Source organism: Numenius arquata, chromosome 10 (genome assembly GCF_964106895.1).
Source record: "Numenius arquata chromosome 10, bNumArq3.hap1.1, whole genome shotgun sequence".
Lineage (NCBI taxonomy): Eukaryota > Metazoa > Chordata > Aves > Charadriiformes > Scolopacidae > Numenius > Numenius arquata.
The window spans coordinates 9,652,790-9,671,937 of NC_133585.1; the positions used below are offsets into that span (position 1 = coordinate 9,652,790).

At 42.2% G+C, this 19,148-nt stretch overlaps 2 protein-coding genes across 2 annotated transcripts in view; both read left to right on the plus strand.

Moving 5' to 3' along the window:
• Positions 1-466: 466 nt before the first annotated feature.
• LOC141469432 (uncharacterized) lies at positions 467-1,954 on the plus strand. Its single transcript, XM_074154955.1, has 2 exons — positions 467-925; positions 1,019-1,954. Exons 1-2 carry the CDS (start codon positions 467-469, stop codon positions 1,952-1,954), a joined length of 1,395 nt encoding a protein of 464 aa, XP_074011056.1.
• A 2,662-nt stretch (positions 1,955-4,616) lies between these two features.
• Positions 4,617-19,148, plus strand: part of BMS1 (BMS1 ribosome biogenesis factor) — a 23,802-nt gene continuing 9,270 nt past the window's right edge. The window contains exons 1-14 of the mRNA XM_074154956.1: positions 4,617-4,643; positions 5,116-5,357; positions 5,749-5,939; positions 7,363-7,442; positions 8,923-9,111; positions 9,619-9,761; positions 11,095-11,216; positions 11,885-12,081; positions 12,802-12,938; positions 13,478-14,304; positions 15,154-15,255; positions 16,413-16,570; positions 17,202-17,283; positions 18,273-18,349. Coding sequence (XP_074011057.1) covers positions 5,182-5,357; positions 5,749-5,939; positions 7,363-7,442; positions 8,923-9,111; positions 9,619-9,761; positions 11,095-11,216; positions 11,885-12,081; positions 12,802-12,938; positions 13,478-14,304; positions 15,154-15,255; positions 16,413-16,570; positions 17,202-17,283; positions 18,273-18,349 — 2,481 coding nt within the window. The 5' untranslated portion in view covers positions 4,617-4,643; positions 5,116-5,181. The remainder of the gene's footprint in view (positions 4,644-5,115; positions 5,358-5,748; positions 5,940-7,362; positions 7,443-8,922; positions 9,112-9,618; positions 9,762-11,094; positions 11,217-11,884; positions 12,082-12,801; positions 12,939-13,477; positions 14,305-15,153; positions 15,256-16,412; positions 16,571-17,201; positions 17,284-18,272; positions 18,350-19,148) is intronic.

The window sequence follows — 19,148 nt, forward strand, 5'->3', positions numbered from 1 at the left end:
GGAGGGAGACTGCTCCTTCTGCCCCGGTGACCGCAGTCTGCTGGGGGAGGCTTCGTCCTTTACTGTCAACGCTGGGTTTTGACGCAATGTCTAGTAAAGCCACCAGCGTTTTATTTACTGCAGTTAAGCTGATGAGAAACATCCCACGGAGGGGAATAGGAGCAGGGTAGCTACATGGGGACAAGAAGAACTTGTCACCGGGGTGCAATAAGAGCTGGGATGGTTTCCTTTTGGGAGAAGGGTGGTGTGGAAGCCTTCTCCAATCTGAGGGAGCCCCAGGCCTGCCGTCCAGAGAGACGGAGCCCAAACCGAAGGCGAAAGATAACTTCATTAAATTATTCACCCCCCATTTGAATTAAAGAAAGGTGGATGGGTTTGCGGCGGCAGTGGGGGCTTCGCCGGGAGACGCTTTGGCTCCTTTGGTGGGGCGAGACCTCATTATGTGTATTTTGGTGATGGGATGACAATGGAGGTGTGGGAGATGGCTCTGAGTCACCCCCGGCGGCCCCGGCCCCATTGGCGGGGCCGGCCCGGGCGGGTGGGGGTCGCTGAGGCCCGGGGCGGAGGGCTCATAAGGCGGGGAGCGGCCTGTGCCGCCCCGCAGACATCGGCCCTCATGGAGATCGCCAGCCTGCCCGCCGGCCCCGGCCCCGTCCAGCCTGCCCGCAGCCCGGGGAGGCTGGCTGGCGTGGCCGGGGCAGGGGGAGCCCTGCCGGGCGCTGACCGCCGCTCCCCTCTCCCCGCCGACCAGGCCCGGGCGCGTCCCACCGGCGCCGGGCGGGAGGGCGGCCGGCGGAAACGGACCACCTTCAGCAAGGCCCAGCTGGAGCTGCTGGTCCGCGCCTTCGAGAAGGAGCCCTACCCCGGCATCGCCCTCCGGGAGCAGCTCTCCGGCCTCACCGACATCCCCGAGTCCAGGATCCAGGTGAGAGGGGCGGGAAGGAGGGAGGGATGGAGGGGCGGGCGGCCGGGCGGCCTCCCCCGGGCTGTCGCTCAGTCTCTGCTGGCCTCCCCGCAGGTGTGGTTCCAGAACAGGAGAGCCCGGCAGCTCAACCACAAGAAGAGCGAAGCCGCCGCCGCCGCCTACCGCAAGCCGGCCTGTGGCAAGCAGAAGCCGGCCCGCTGCGTCCCCGGGTCCCGCACGACAGGGCAGGGTCCTGGGCCAGAGCGGAGCCTCCTCCATCCGCAGCCCGGTCTGCCAGGAGGACACCAGGGTTACGCCGGTCAGCCCTACGCGAGGCTGGATGTTCATTTCAGGAGCTTGGATAACACCTTTGGAGCTCCGGGTCAGCCCTGGGGTCAGACCCCAGCTCACTTGGGTCTGGACTGCCTGGGAAAAGGGGTCCCGCTGGGCGCAGGGAGCGTGGGATGTGCCCCCCAGCTCTCGCTGCCGGTGCAGCAGGAGTATCCGTACCTGAAGAAATCTTTCCCTGAAAGCTACTACTCAGATGCAGATGTTTTCCAGTCTTGTATAGAAGATCACCAGTACCTGGCAGCTAAAGAGAACATGTATAGGAGGCCTGTCTTAAACTACTTAAGTGGTAACCAGGGCCTGGGCGATGAGAACTGTTTGTATATCAAGTCAAACCCTTCTCCCTTTGGGAAGGGCTCCACTTTCAGTTATGGTGAAGGGGAATCTAAGCTTGAGCTAGAGCAGATGAGGCACAGTCCACCTCTGGTGGCAGCTAGTCACGCTAGTCCTCCTTTGGAACTTCCAAAACACGAAGGGGGGTATCAGGGGACACTGTCCACTCCAGCCCTATCGTATGGGCAGCAGCTGCTGGAGACAGTAAATGACTATGACCCTCATTGGCTGGGTGTGAGAAATGAAATTTTGGGAACTGGGTTAGATTCGCTGTTTGAGAATGAGCAAAATGGGGAGCAAGGTGGGCCAAAAAGTTACCTTTTTGCTTTTGGTGGCCAGAGTTCCACCTGTCATTTGGGTCATACATGAAACTGACAGCGGGTCTGCTTGCCCGGTGAAAAATGAATGTGGTTTTTCTTTTTTTTTATTCGATTGGCAGCATTGTCCAAATTTGCTAGAAGTTTTGCAGGTCTAAGTGTGAAGTGCTTGCCCTGGGTTCTCTGCGCTGTCTGGAGGGGGAAGGAAGATAAGTGAAGTTAGTGAGGGCCACAGAAGAACCTGCCGAACGTGTGCTGCCTCCCCTCCCCATCCGACGGGAGCTGTCACCAGGCCGCTTGCAGTGCTCCTGCATGCCTTTGGTTATCGGCAGCCTCACGTTAACTTGCACGTACAGACTCATCTTCTTCACAGGTACGTGGGTATTGAAGATTTACTCTTCCTGTGTTCAGTCTGTGCTGGATTAATTCTGCCAGGAAGCTCAGGACATTGGTTTTGTGGCCTTACCGCACTGACTTTTTTTCCTATGCTGGTCGGAATTCGCTTACTTTAAACAAATCTGTAGAAAACAGACTTATTTATAGCTTTTAGTGGAGAAAGCGTTAACATGAGAGGGGAACAAGCATGGGAGAAGCAGCCTTGGTGGTGGCAGGGGATGGCTCACTGCGTGTGTTTGCGTTTTAGGTGTGCTCCTGATAAAGAGCACTGCTGATCTTTTCCTAGACTCTTAATGTATAGTGTTTTCATTTAAAAATGACCATATGTAGCCTTTTAAAAGGCAAGATTTTTGTGATTTCCTTTTGTGTATTTTTTTTTCAAATTGTCGTCTTTTTGAAATTGTAGTTTTCTATTTGCCAAATGGAGGTTTTTCTAACGGGGTGATAATGAACTTGTAGAACTGCACTCAGGGAAAAAAAAAAGTAATTGTGTTCCATCTTTGCATTTGCACATTGAGCCTATTTTTAGACTTCTTGGGATCCATGGCTGTCTGGAAGACCACTGTAATCATGGAAGTGTTTTTCATGTGTCTCTCTGGAGAGCTGCTATGGTTGTGTATTAAAGCAATACTGGGCCTAGGATGCCGAAAAGTATACGTGCAAATCCTTTCTTGTGTTTAAATTGTGGCTGTGGAATATTTTAAGTATGCCTAGATTTTAACATGTTATTAACTTATTGTTTATAGAACAAAAGAAACGTAATAAAACTTAAACACAGACCATTATTTTATTAATAAAGTTGGTATCTCTGTGAAGAAGCTGTCTATTGAGATGTGTACGCAAGAAGTCCAAGATTAGTCCTGACTTTTGTCAGTAATGTTTAGCTGTGGCTGTGAAGAAGCCATTTAACTTTTCTGCCTTGATCTCCAGAACTGGAAGACACTCATGTATTACGGAAGAACCGTAGCTTCAGACAGTAGCTACAAGGCACTTTGAACACAAAAAGTTGTATCTTAAAGCTAAGTACAAGGTGATGATTGTATTTATGATTGCAAACTAGTAAACTTTTTAAAACTCTGCATTAAGACTTAGTTCTTTATTTCCATATTCCCTCTCCCTCACAAACCCTGCTTAATGAGAAGTGAGACTTGTTCCCAGGCGCAGATATTATAGTCAGCCTGGGCCTATCCCACTGCTCCGCGTTTTCAGCTCCTCCTTTTGTGGGAGTCCACAAAGCGTACGCCTTTCTCCTCAGCCTCCTCCTCCGGCAGCAGGACCGGGGTGACGGCCACGGTCCCCCCTCACTGGGAGGCAGGACGTGCCCAGAACCACAGGGACGGCAGCTCACGACCTGGACACCCCTTTAGTAGCTCTGCTCCTCGCTGTTTCTCGGCGTTAAGGCAAATTACCCCGGAGAAGAGGGGCTTTTCACTTAATTAAGCAGGGCTTGTAATAACTTCAGGAGGACCGGCCTCAAGGCGCAGGCACGGGCCCGAGATGACAGCTGCTCACTTCTCACCTGCAGCACCCCAGCTCCCGGCCAGGAGCCTCTCAGCCCCCCCCCAAGTCACTCCCAGTACAGCCCAGTTCCCCCCAGGCTCCTGTCAGCATCCTCTACTCATGACATTGGTTTCCCAGTTCCCCCCAGGTCTCACCAGTAGCTCCCAGTATGAACCAGTATAAACCAGTATGCCCCCAGGAGCCTCTCAGCCCCCTACCCAGTCACTCCCAGTACAGCCCAGTTCCCCCCAGGCTCCTATCGGCATCCTCCACTCATGGAATTGGCTTCCCAGTACCCCCCAGTATCTCCCAGTGCCTCCCAGTCCCCCCCAATTCCTTTCCAATCCCCCTCAGTCCCATCCCAGTCACCTCCTTCGGGGGGGCGGGGGGGCTCGCTATCTGAAAAAAGCCCCCACCGAAGTACATTCCGTCCAAGTTCGTAGGACTGGAAAGCCCTTCACAAGACTCCCCCTCTGACTTGGCTGCGCCCCCGTAGTCCCTGGTAAGGTTCCACGCTGGCCTCTGGGGCCGCCCGCCTCCTCAGCCCCGGTGCTGCGGGGATGGCACCGCCGGGGGCTGCCCCCAGGCCCCCACAGCTCTGACGGCAAAGCCGTTCATTCACAACCGGGACGCGATGCCGGGCCGGTTCGTAGTGCCCCGGCACCTCTAACGCCGCGGAGGGGGCGGGCGGGTCTCCGCCCCGTCGGGCCGCCGCCGTGTGTGCCGGCAATAGGGCTCCGCCGCTTCCCCCGGAACTCCGGGCGCAGCCGCTTGTTTCCGTGGGGGCCGTCACCGCTGGTGGGTCGGTGCGGGTCCACGCGGACCGGGCGGCGGGACAGGACAGGGTAGGTGGCGGCGGCGGCCGGCGGTGAGGGAATTCTCTTCGCTCTCCTCAGGGGGTGTGGGGTTGGTCCGCCTGGCAGCTCCTTGCCGTCCTGGCCTTGGAAGTCGGCTTTGCCCGGGGTAAAGTAGCGGTCTCCTCCCCACCCCTGCCGGGTGCAGGCTGCCGGCCTGCATGGAGACTCGCCCCCCGGCCTGGGCCCGGGCCCGGGCCCGTGGTGGCCGGAGCACAGGGCCTGGGGCTGCCAGGAGAGCTGCTTTACCCCGGCCTGGGGCTGCCGGGAGAGCTGCTTTACCCCGGCCTGGGGCTGCCAGGAGAGCTGCTTTACCCCGGGAGGGCCTCGGTGCTTTCCATGTGCATCCAGGCAGGATGTAAATTGGCTGTTTTTCCAGAGATGGTTAAGTCGTGTTCGCACAGCACTGCGGTTCTCCATCAGGTGTGCTGTGTGCACTAACTGTGTTTCCTTCCCATGTCAGCTGTTACGTTGTCACACAGAGGCAATCTGCGCCATACCGGCTGTAGACAGTTGTTGAAAGAGTAAGATGGAGGAAAAAGAGAAGAAGAAGCATCGAGCAAAGCATAGTGGGCCGAAGGCAGAGAAGAAAAGGAAACGTTATCTCAACGAGTTAGGAATAGGAGATGAGGAGAATGCGCGGAAGAGAAACCCCAAAGCCTTTACAGTCCAGTCTGCTGTGCGGATGGCCAGGACTTTCCATAGGTAAGAAATGGGAATTGGTTATAGAGCGTGTGGGGTTGGCTGGATGGGTAGGTGTTGGCTGGTGTTTCTTCATGTAGAAATATGCGTAGTGTAATTTTCACTGGTGTGATCACAATGCTTTTGTCATTCACCAGGTCATGTTGTAGGTGATGTGTGTGTCAGAAGTGTGATGCTTTCTGCATCTGTGTTACGTGGTACAGCTGCGTTAGTCTCAATGGGAAAAAAAATGCATACAGCTCCTTAGGCTTGGTGGCAGTGCCACATACATATTCATATCTGGGCTCTTGATGAACCTTCGCGTCCAAGTTTTTGCAAATACGGAAGACTTTAAAAGAATAAATGTTACTGTCTTTTACGTTCTTCTGCTTATTGATTGCACATTTCTTCTCAGAACTCAGGATTTGAAGACTAAAAAACATCACATCCCTGTGGTTGACCGTACTCCTTTGGAGCCACCTCCTGTGGTGGTGGTTGTAGTCGGCCCTCCCAAAGTTGGGAAGAGCACCGTAATAAAATGTCTCATTAAGAACTTCACAAGGCAAAAACTGGTTGAAATCCGGGGTCCTGTTACAATTGTTTCAGGTGAGAACAAAGATATGAGAAATGGATGTGCTAATTTTGCACTTCTTATTTGTCCTGCTTTTAGAGCTGGAATGTTTTTGTGTTCCTACAATTTTTGTCATGTTGAAGAAATCGTTTGGATATGTTATCAAACATAGTTATTAACAGTAAAAGACTAGTGAGATTTAGACTTTTGGGGGACTTGTCCCTCTAAACTTGTTTTCCACCCTGCTCGGATCCTAATTCTGGTGTTTTTTTCTTTTCTGGCTTTTTTTTTGCAGTTTTTCCATCCCCCCAAACTTTTCCACTGGGTTCTGTTTTCCCTTTTGAACTGGTTTTCTCTGGCTTCATTCTAACCTCTGCATGCGTTTCCCATTCTTTCAGGTTCCCTGTCCTATAATCCCGACTTTTTGTCTTTTTTAAGCCAAGAATGAATTTGGCTAGCCATTTCCAGTTACGTTTTTCCACTTCACCCTTCCAGTCAGTTCCTTTTTGTTAAGTTTTCAGTCTTCTAGGTGGAAACCACTTTCTCCACTTTCTTAGTCTGTTCCCTTCATCCTTTTCCCTGAATATTACCAGGGGGATCACTGAGGTTCTAGGAGGAGCACGGCCCAGCGCAGCTCGAGGAACCAATTTGTAAGGGAGATCTTGCTTGGGCACAGATAACAAACCAAACACAGATGTTTGGTTCAGGTAGACTTTTCGGAGAGTGTAACTAATAAATCTCGATTTTGCAAGGAAATATGGGAAAACAAAAATGGAAAGGAAAATTCATGTGTTAGATTGGATTTCCTCATTGATCTACTGGGACTCAAGGGTTGAATTTTGCAATTGATAACCTGAAGGGAAAAACCATGATACCCGTTATATACAGTTGTTTAAAGTTGTTGTTCCTGTTGTCTAAAGTTCATGTAGCTAATTCCAGTTAGTCAAGCCAAGTTAACAGTAGGTACATTTTTCTCATTTGGATGCATGTTTAAAAATTTTTTGATATGTAAATCTCTATTTTTTAAAGGCTAAAACAGAGTGTATTTTTCCTAATAATATGAAAAGAACAAAAAATACGTGATAAAATAAAATCCACAGTATTAACTCTGGGGCAATAAAGATAAAAGAAGCAGAGATTCTTTTTTTTTTTCCCCAACATAAAACAAACAAACACACATTTTTTGTGCTATTAGCATTTTTTTTTGGAAAAGACCGAACAACTTTGAAAACATGTATCCAACCTCATAATTTTAAACCAAGAAGTTATAATTTAGTAGAATTGTAAACAATTGAAAACAGGCACTTCTACAGTGGTGCGTGTTGGATGATCTATACACTAGACAAGAATTTCAGTCCCAGATACTCCTTAGGAACTTAAGGAATGTGACTTGGAAAGAAAACAGTGGGCTTATTTGCTCCCTCTGTTTTGGTTTTTGATTCTTAATTCTGTTTTCAGGTAAAAAACGCAGGCTAACTATTATTGAATGTGGATGTGACATTAACACAATGATTGACCTGGCTAAAGTCGCTGATTTGGTAAGTTAACAATGGCACGTGATTTCTACTATAATTTATATTGAAAATACTACTTTTGACTAGATTGCATCAGTGTCTCATTTCTCTATCCATGGCTATCAAAGGCAAAACTGTCTTTGATTTCAGAGAGAACAGGACGAAGCTCGACAATAAACCTAATATTCCCCTAGGACTTTCTTTACCCTGGGGAAATAAAGTGTTTGGTGGTGAGGAGGATGTGGAAGAAGAGAAATGCAGCTGAACTTCATTGCTAATGCAGCTGGTAAACTTTCAGTGGAAGATCTTAGAAGAAGCCAAGGTGACAAAGTGACCTTTCATTAAGGGATTTGGTCAAACATGTTAAAATCTGAAAATGTTTTTTTAGGCAAGAAGTTTTTCAACTAATGTATAAAGTAGAAATATGTATTAGTTTACTAGTTGGTTTTATTTGATGCACTCTGATGTTTACATCTGAAGATCACTGTGTAGTGATACAACTGATTTCAGTGGAGTGTGGTCACCATTGTAATTTACTTGTAATTTTTGGTGGGGTGGATTATGTCAACTGATCTTGAGGACCCAATGCACGATCCATTTGTCTGTTTAGAATTTTACTTTATGTGTGGATTCAGTATATTATTCATAGCCAATTAGGGTTTGGAATCCTTCTCTAAATATTGACTATCTAAATACATGCAGGCGCTAGTCCAGATACTGTTCTGCCTGCATGTTTTCTACTTGAGGAAGGGAGATGTATTAAAAAATACAAAAATTCTCTGTTAGTAGATGTGATGGATGTTTGAGATTCTGCATGCACATAGTGATGCTGAGAATCTTTTTTGGTTTTATTGTTAGGAGGCGGAGATCACGTAGTCACTTGCAGAGCTCTGTCATCAGTTCCCATGTATTTTAAGTTCTTAACTGCTGAGGCCCTAATATGACATTGCTTCCATTTCCATTTGAGTGTTGGGTGCTGTTTTCCTGTGTCAGTGCGTTTTAGTGATGCATAACAGTAATTGCAATGTGTGAAGTAAGTTTGTCTCATTTTGCCAAAAGACTTGGCTGATACAAAAATTTAATTAATTTTCTCAGATACTCATGCAAATATTGGAAGATAGTCAATTTTGCATATTTTAAATTAAGCAAGTAAATGCCTGTTCAGACCTTACTACGATACTGTATGTTATTGCATTCACAGAGCAGCCTTATTCTTTGATAGTTTTCTCGGAGACAATGAGCAAATCAAATCTATATAAGGAGATTTGATTGACTGGAAGAAGAGATTTGATTTCCTAAGCCCCACTAACTTCTAAAGCAGCTAAGATTCGTACTTAATTAAAAAGCCAAAGTTGATTTTCAGGATGTATGAAAATAAAGAACAAAACTTTTTGCAAGATTTTGGTTCCAAATAAGTTTATGACTTTAAAGGTGCAGTCTTTGAAATTATCTCACGTGGGCACTGTGGTATTGTTATAGTGAAATGCTGATGTTGTGTTTTCAGGTTCTAATGCTTATTGATGCCAGCTTTGGATTTGAGATGGAAACATTTGAATTCCTGAACATTTGTCAGGTGCATGGCTTTCCCAAAATTATGGGAGTTCTTACCCACCTGGATACGTTCAAGAACAACAAACAATTAAAGAAGACTAAAAAGAAGTTAAAGCACAGATTCTGGACTGAAGTGTATCCGGTATGACATTCAACGGTCATTTTTCCATATATTTTGCCTTGTGGAAGCTAAATTAAAAGTGGGGCAGTACTGAAGTGTTTATTATGTTCTTACAACTTTTAAATAATACTATAAATGGACAGTGCTGATGTTGCATCGATTATCTAATCTTTCTTCTATTTGCTAAAATACTTGTGTAATTATTCTCTATCCCAGTGTGACTACCCACTGCACATGTGATACCAGTAAAAAAGTCTGTTACACAGGTGCTGTGCAAGGAAGATCTGCTTGTAGGTCTGAGAGACAAATTAACCTTTGTACCAGGTTTTCTGGGTGGGAATCTTTTTCCTCTAAGATTTAGGGGGCAATTTTCACGATGAAGTAAACTAGTTAGTTTGATCTTTTGGAGCCAGTTGTAACCTGCAACTTCCGTTTATGATTTACAATTTAGGATTGTGTTGCCTTTTTTTTAGTTTTGTAGGTACGAAATTGATGTTTAACGTTTTTATGTCTTTTTAATGTGTTTAGGGTGCTAAGCTGTTTTATCTCTCTGGGATGGTTCACGGAGAATATCAAAAGCAGGAAATACACAATTTGGGGCGTTTTATCTCAGTTATGAAATTCCGACCTCTTACTTGGCAAACATCTCACCCGTATGTTCTTGCAGACAGGTGTGTGCTTTTCTCTCTGTTCTTCAATCTCAGCACAGACAGCAGCACCTTGCTGTGTAAAAAAACTGTAACATTAGAGCCAGTCAGCTCCATGTGTGAACGGGTATTTAGTGTTCTCTGGGTAGCTTTGGGGAATTGAAAGCCTACTCTTCAGGTTTGTGCTGCTAACTGTAGCCATTCAGTTTCAGTTTCATGGTATATTGTAAATACTTTTGAAACACATACATGCACATACACACACACACACACACCCCTCCCCCGCTTGTTGGTGATTATATTGAATTTCCGTGGAAAAGGAACAGCATTCCAGCAATTTAACAAGTGAAGTAGTCCTCCGAGTTCCCCGGAACCTCCCTTCTGCTCCATCTCCACATGTAGCATTTGATTCACAGTGTCTTTGGAACATGAACGTCATCTTGATGGTGGCCATGCCTACCTGAGAAACTGCCTCACCTTTCATATTTTATTGCCAGAATGCTTGCAGTTATGACTGAACTCCCACAAGAATCCAAGGTGCCTAGAACAAGTCTTTTTCAAAGCTCTAATTCTTTGGAAAAAAATTGTTGGAGTAAAAGATAAGCATAATACAAAGTCCTGCAAAATACACAAAGCAAAGAGAGGGAAAATGAGAAAAAAAATATTCTGTAGTCTTTCAGTAACATTGGTTTAGGTTGCTATAACTGTTACAGTTATTTTGGTTGTTGGGTCAGTTTTTTAGCTGATCTGCAGCCAGAGTGTGTGTCCCGTCATCCTCCCTGGCTGTGTGCTTGTGTGGCCTCCCTTGTGCAGTGTAGGAAGGAGTTCTGGAAGGAGCTTCCCCTCATCTGCCTGAAAACAGCCAACCTTTCCCTCTCCCCTTTCCTGTGGAAGTTTTTGTGTTGCTCACTGCCATTATTAGGGAAAAGAAGGTATTGTGTGGCTGCAGGGAATGTGTCTTTCAGCTGTCTTAGGGTGGTTAGTCTCTTTTCCCTCTAATGGCAAAATTGATTTGAGGGGGGTTGTGTGTGGAAGGCGTATAAGCAGTAATTAAAATTTTGTAAGAAAGCAGTACATCTTTAGTGAAATGTCAATAAGTCTTCTGGAAATATATTGTTGTACACAGCTATGCAAGTTTTAAAATACAATTCTAAAGAATTTTTGAAAGATCTTTTATCTTTTCTTTTCCATGGATTTTTTTCTTATGATTGTTCTTTTTTGATTATTAGAGTCTGCAGAGCACGCAGTGCCAGCAGTGATGCTGCAATTCTCTTTTCTTAAACTACCTTTTTTCAAAAGTTACTATTAGGACTGCTGGATGTTCTAACTTTTTTTTTTTTTTTTTTTTTTTGGATAGAATGGAAGAGTTGACAAACCCAGAAGACGTTAGAATCAATCCCAAATGTGACAGGAAGATATCGCTTTATGGATACCTGAGAGGAGCACACCTGAAAAACAAAAGTCAAATTCATATGCCAGGTAATTTACCAGCTTCTTAAAACTGTGTACTGATTTATGAATAACAGCATAGCCACTGTTATTTTTATTGTGGAATAATTTGTCTCTTTAAACTGTACATTGTAAACTAGTTTTTTAGCCTTTCTAAATGCATTTTATGCTTTTGGAAATTATTTTTCATAATACATGTTTTTGGAAAAATAAATCCTTGTAAGTAGCTTTGCTTTTAATTGTGTGGTTTTGTTGCAATATTAGCAGTTTTTCAAAGGTGTTTCACTTTAAAAGGTGCTTGGAGTGCAAAACGTACCAGCCCTAATAGTGAAATTAAATCTAGCTTATGTGAATTTTCTCATATTCATTGAATAAATTTAATAGTTTGAGTGATTTAAAAGCTTAAATTCAAAAATATTTTAATAAATTTACAGACCTACGCAGAAAAGTGAGTTGGTAGTTTTCTTATTTAAAAACAAGCAAACAAACCCAAAGCTTTGAAAAATTCTGGTGAACTTAACGTGTGCTTCTCTAAGTTCAGTGGTAAGGCAGAAGAGTTGGATGTTCGGTACAGAGCTTGCTGTTGATGAGTCACTGAACGCTACAATGTCTTGTAGTGTGTTTTTTTTGTAATCTCTTCAAATTTCAGAATCAAAACCTTGTGAAAACCTTATTGCCTTCCTTTCTTGTCACCCCAGGTGTAGGAGACTTTACTGTGAGTGATGTGAGTTTCCTACCAGACCCCTGTGCTCTGCCTGAACAGCAGAAGAAGCGTTCTTTAAATGAGAAAGAGAAGCTAGTCTATGCTCCTCTTTCAGGAGTTGGAGGCATTGTATATGATAAAGATGCTGTTTATATTGACCTTGGTGGGAGCCACGCTCATGAAAAAGAAGAGGTAAGGGAATGCTGTTAGTGATTTGAATTCCTTGCAAAATGTAGTTTTTATCCTTAGAGTAAAAATTAAGTGCTTAAAAAATAAGCTTCTTTAAAATTATCAATCCTTATATATCCGTAGTGGGTAATTTCTTTTTCTCCTCTATTGATTTCAGAGGAGCGATATTTTTATCTCTTTGTAAAACACTGCAAAACATTTGAAGGATCAGTTAATAATAATTACCTAAGTATAGTTTCATAAACTTTCCAAACATTGACTTAAGATTCACAAAAACTCCCAGTACTGGGATATTATCACTCTTATTTTGCAGGGCAGGGTGATTGTGGGAGAACACTTACAGGATTTGACTAGTCCAAGGGAGAGGTGGAAAACATTTGAGTTACAGATTGATTTCGGCTGTTTTCCCCTGTGTTGTGCTAAATGTTAAATACGTTTGGGTCTATGATAACGTGTGCTTGCTGATACTTACTGTAGTGGTTGCATACTCTGCAGGAGGCCCTGTTTAATTTTTCTTGTATTAATATCGTATCCATTCTTGAAATGTGAAGAGGGGAAGGGAGACCTTGCTATTCTGAGAAAACATTTATTTAAAATGCTTTGGAATTTTTTCGTGCTTATGCAGATTTCTACTGTTTTAGGCAGATTGATGACTCTATTAGCTGTTCATTAGACATTTGTTTATTCATTTTAATTGAAAAGTGAAAAATCTTGGCTTTCCAGGAGGAAGTGAGACCAAATCATGAACTAGTTCAGAGCCTCATCTCCACGCATTCAGCCATTGATGTTAAGATGGCGTCAAGCAAAGTCTCTCTCTTCATGGACTCTAGACCCTTGGGTTCAGAAGATGTAGGGCAAGAGTAAGTTTTAAATGCTGAGCAGTGTTTGAGTATGAATGAATGTCTAATTTCAGGCTCTAATAGAGCACAGTTAGTAGAATGGCTTATTGCCTAATTCTTCCTGTTCTGAGACTACTCATATGCCACCTTTTTTGAGATAGGAATAATTGATATTAGAAAGGTTTTGTAAGCAGTATAGTCCTGTCTTCCAGGAATTCCTTGCTGATATAGCCATAAGTAACATATTTCTGTTTTTCTTCAGAGTTTTGGAGAATGGCAGTCATAATCTTCAGTAAAATTCATTGTATAACCTATCTTAATTCCATGGAAAGTGAAGAAATTTCTTGGAATTATTTATGGCTACAAAATAGGGTGTATTCTTGAATTAAAAGGCATTCTGTACTTAAAGAACTCTACTGCCTTTTTAATGTTCTCCATAACCTCGCTTTATTTTTGTTTTGTTTTTTTTTTTAATTAAAAATATTTTTAATATTCATTGTTTTATTAACATTTTCTTGTACTTTGCCATCTTACCCCAAATGTGATTTTTGGGAAAACAGGTTTGTGATGCCAAAAGAAGAGAGACAGATTGATTTGAAGACTGGAAGAGTTCGTCGGAAGGCAGTATTTGAAGAAGAAGAGAAAGAAAATGATGATGCAGTAAGCGATGAGGAAGATGAAGAAGAAGAAGCAGTAATGTCTGAGGATGGAAGTGAGGGCGATGATGAAGATGATGCTGAGGAAGAAAGTGACAGAGAGCTAATAAGGGAAGAGGTGGGTTTTGGGAGAGCCAAACGTCTGAAAACAGAGGTGGCTAAAGAAGAAGCTGTGAATGAGATGCCAGCATTTGCAGACAGTGATGATGATCTAGAGATGAGTTCTGAAGGAGAAGAAGGAAGAACTGCCCCTGAAGAGAACGAGATGGAGGAAGATGATGACAGTGAGGAGGAGGAGGATGAGCAAAGGACTTATGAAAATGAAAGCTTAGATAGTGAATTTGAGGTTGCAAGCAAAAAAGTAGCTGAATCTAAGCAGTACGAAATAAATAGTAAAGATACAGAAACGAGACCACAAATCTCAGATCACAGACTGAAAAGAAAATCAGTGCTTACTACAGATTCGGGAAACTGCACAGCAGAAGAGGCATCAGAATCTGAGGCTGAAAACTCTTCCCTCAATGAAGGTGATGATGAAGAAGGATCACGTGATGAATTAGAAGTTGAAGAGTCAAATAGGAAGGGATTTCCACACACTCAAGGAAAGAAAACTGATAGTATTAGCCAGACTAAACTGAAAGCTGTAGAAACTGAGGATGATGATGTGGAAAATCTACTGAAAGAGGAAGAGGAGTATGAAGAAAAAATAGATCTTTCTGCTGACACGACAGGTAGACTATAAATATTAAGAATTTTTACTGTCCATTTTTAATTGGGTTCATTGTTAAAGAATATTATAATTAGTAAATACTATATAATGTTGCCCGTCCACATACATATATGTAGTTGTTAAGTGGCAAACTTCAAGTTAGGAAACTTGGGATTATCTGCTATTAAGCCTTTGATTTGCAATGTAGTGTTTAGGTCTTGGGTTTCCTCCCTCTAAAATGGAGGTGATTCACTTTATAAACTTCATCGATTCTGCAGACGTTTCTCTAAAACTTTCATCTTTTTGGCTATGTGTGTAAAACAAATTATGATGCTCTATTACATTTAGAAAGAATAAAACATTATTGAGGGAACATTGCTAAAATGTATTAATTACTCACTGAGCACTGGAACAGGTTGCCCAGAGAAGTTGTGGAATCTCCGTCCTTGGAGGTTTTCAAAAGCCGTCTGGATGTGGTGCTGGGCAACCTGCTGTAGATGACGCCACTTGGGCAGTGGGGCTGGGCAAGATGACCTCCAGAAGTCCCTTACAACCTCAACCATTCTGCCAGTCTGTGAAGATGACAAGTATCAGCATGTAAATCATAAAATCTGTTACTATTGCTAAAAAAATGTTAAAAATTTGTCCTAAAATTAGGACTTATCAGAAAAAAAATAACCAGTGGTCAAATTTGTAGCCACAATTGATGTTTCTGTGTATATATGGAGTATGAAAAAAAGAAACCGTGGGTTGTGTCTGCACTTCTTAAGCCTGTTGCTGTCATGTCCTTATTTAAATTATTTGTGTAGCTCCTAATTCTTGTTCTTTTTTGGAGGCAGAATGCAATTTTTTTTTTTTTTTTGCTTTTCAGGTGCACTAAAGTGGAAAGAGGACCTTACACAGAAGGCAGCTCAGGCCTTTCTAAGACAGCAACGTTCAACGCCCAATCTCCGTAAACTCGTATATGGAACAGGTACAAATCTGTTTGGAAACTTGTACTAATAACTTATTATATGGTAGCTTTTTATCTGTTACTAAGTTTACAACTCCAAATCGTTGAGCACTGTCTTTTGGTGAGAGGCTTTGAGGAGAGTTAATTGACTCTTCTAATTGCTGATACTCATTTTCACTAATAATTGTAATAAAGACGGTTTTCACTTTTCCAATAAAAAGCATTTTAAGCTCATTTTCCAGACTATTCAATTGTTACTCATGTTTTCTGGTACAACTATTTCCCCCCAAACAGTTAAAGTTCGATCATTTTTATAATTATCTGATGGATATTATGCAAATCCATCGTGGTAATTGAGGTGTTTCATAAAGGGATGTCATTTGTTGGCTGATTTCAGGAATTTTTGTCTCACAATGACTGAGAGTGGAGTATTCTCTCAGATACGACTTAGTACTATTGTGTCTGCAATAAGGGTGTTTGACAAGGAAAAAAAAAAGCTGTTGCCTTGAAAGGAAGACAAAATTGCCATTTATGTAGTTTGTCCTGTTTAATTCACAAATTTGCCAGTAGTGGTCTGAATGTACAAACCTCATGCAGAACCTCTGTAGAACACAATGAGAATTTGGCTTTTGTAAAATTTCCACAGTGCAGGAGCAGGAAGATTTGCTGACAGATTCTGAAGGTCTGGTATTCTCGATTTACCTACTAGCTTGATGTCGTTCCTACAGATCGTTTTGGTATCGTTTCTATTTATGGTATTGAATTAACATCCTGTGTTTACTTATTGGGTGATATTTTTTCACATGATTCCAGTTATGCAAATAGAACCAGATTTCAGATTGTTCAAAGAAATTCGAACCAGTGGAATTCGTGAAATGAATTACATGTTTCCATATAGAACAACTGTACAACTGAAGTTCACGGTAATCACAGTGTATAGTATCTCCCTGGTTGCTGCTCACCATATTTTGCCCTTGTGAGGGTATTAATTTAACTCTTACACTGGGTCGGTGTACCTTTTTCCTTAGTCTTTTATATTTAAACATATTTTTAGTTTGCATCTTTTTTCCCTCAAACCACTGCAGGTTTTGTGAAACGTTAAGGCAGAAGAGAGATTGTTGTTAAATGTGATCCATGTACTGTGGGGAAAATAATTACAGCTTGTACGTTTCATTTAGCTGTCGAGGATGAGGACCATGAGAGTGAGGATGCAGGTGATGAACTTGGAGGTTTGTTTCGTGTCAGCCGTCCAGACAAGGCATCCAAACAGAAGGCTAATGCTCTTGACTGCTCCAAGTTTCTGATAGAAAAGCCACAAGATTGGGATTTAGAAGAGGTAATACCATTGGATAACTTCTGCATATCCTGTACTGGTAACATCCTGGCTGTGTCTCATTTTCCTGGTTTGAGGTAAAACAGAACTGATTTTCTGTTCAGTAATTTTACCTTTTTAGCTGGGCCTCTTCTAAAAAAAAAAAAAAAAAAGTACCTCTGAGTTGTCATTGAAACAGGCCCATGGGAGCTACGGCCAGTGTCATATCTTCTGCTACTTGCTGTCATTAGAACTATTTACTGGCTAACAGATTCCATTGTCTGTTCTTACAGGAATGGAAAGTTAGAAGAAGTTAATTTAATGCTTGGCTGTCTTGACTATTTGGTGGATAATGGTTTGCTATTTATTTACCAAAAAGTAAAAAGCATGGGAATTGTGAATGAAAATATGATGTAGGGTAGAGACCTTGTTAGTGTAAAGACCTTTGGGCAAGAGTTGAGTTGATTTCACATTCCTGTGTTTGCTGAGGCATTGTGTAGCTTTGGTAACGGTGTCTCGATGTGGAGCTGTGCATGAGAATATCAGGTCATCTCCAAGTTGATATCTCTGATGGAGGAGTGGGGAACATACTGGAGAATGTTTCTGTTGATGACAAGCTGTAACTGTACAAGGCAATGACACTATTATTTTGCAGGTTATGAGCAGTATTCGAGACTGCTTTGTTACTGGAAAGTGGGAAGATGATAAAGATGCAGCAAAGTTGTTGGAGGAAGATGGTATGTGTAAGACTTCTAGAAATGATTACTGTATACGGGATTTTAAAGAAAAGTATGACTTTGTAGTTAGGTATGTAGAATGTTTTGCATCAGTGATATACTTGCAAATTTTTTCAAAGTGTTACATAAAGTATTATACAGCTACTAATGTAATTAAACACTGCTGTAAATCTCTGTACAAACAGTACACAAGTAGCACATTCTGAAAATTTACTCCCTGAAAATAGGCCTTATAATTTAAATTAGGAAGTGGAGTCCTTGATCAACACGTGGCCATACCAACTTTTGAGTTATGTATCCGAGTTTAGTTTTTCATCCTCTATCTATGGTTTATTCTTTTGGATAGTCTTGGTAGAAGTAAGCATTTTTTTTTTTTTAAATTCTTTTTTAATGGGAAGACAAACTGGTCATTCACATTTGAATGAAAAGTGAGGTCTATCCTTAGAAGTTTTGGAAGTGTTGTTTTTGTTTGGGTTTTTTAATTAGGAAATATTTAGAAAATGTTAATAACGTGGCTGTATCTTGTATGCAGAATGATTGTGGTTTGACAGACTTCTATAAGGATTTCTTTTTAACTTAAAAATTGTCTGCTATATTTAAATCTCATATTAATTTTATTTTTTTAAATCAAGGATAGGAGCTTGATTGCTCTGCTGGTGTCTTGTGTCATTAGAGTGCTAACTAATGTGTTGTGTGATCCTTTGGAATGATGTAAACTTTATTTACATTTTTGAAATCATAAAGGTATTGAAAGGAAAAAGGATGAGCCACTGGAGTTCAGTTGAGAATTTTCAGCTGAAACTATGGAGAGGGCAGAACAGACTTATAAAACTGTTGATGGGAAGAAAAAATATTTGGGCTGAAACTAATCTACAAAGCAGTACTGAGAAAAACACAATACTGAAAGCATGAGCAATTGCATGGAACAATACAAGTGCAATGTAACAGACGGGTTAACTGTCAGATATCTTGGGTGCTTATTGTTGCAGACGAACTGTATGGAGATTTTGAAGATCTTGAAACTGGTGTTGTGCACAAAGGAAAGCGTGTTGCTGAAGGAGATGAGGTCTGACCTGAATTTTTGTGTTCTTTTGCAACATACATGTATATGAATTTCTGATCAAGTGATAGGCGTCCTATGTGATAAATTTAGTTTTCATGAATCAATAGGAAAGAAATCAATGGGAACAAGGAAGAAAAGCTATATGTATTACAGGCTTTAGAAGCTATAAACATCTAAAATGGCATGTTTTTAGTCTCAAACTGAATTGTTGTGTAAAGTTAATTATGGAGGAGAAGTCGCCTCACTCAACAGTAGGTGTCAGGCTTAATCAAGAGCTGGAGGATCTGGAGGTATGAGATAAGTATTTTAAAACCAGATGTGATCATAACTGTTTGTGCAATGTCATTTTATCTGATGCAGAAGATTATAGAGCTCCGTTTAAACACAACAAATCATGGAAACTGACACGGTTTTCTCGTCATTCCTCATATCTGCATAAAAGAGGCTGGTGGAAGCAATTTTATGCTGTGGCTTGGATATATTCCAAGAACAGAGCTGTAGTTGTCTGTGACAATACAGATTGAAAAATCAAATTTTTTTTTGGACTGAGCAACCTGGTGACTTTGCATTTCATTATAAAGTTGAGAGTAACAACATCATTTTGGCAGTTTTCAAATGGCCTTTGAACAGACTTCCTCCTCTCTGGCCTCTAGAGTGCTGCCTTCCAGCACAGTATTACTCAATGCTATCAACGATCACTTTTTTTTTTTTGCCACTTTTATTATGTGTCCTTATTTTAGCTGTAGAACAACAGATGGGTCAGTTCTAGGGTCTGTTCCCTGACATGAAAATAAATGGTAAG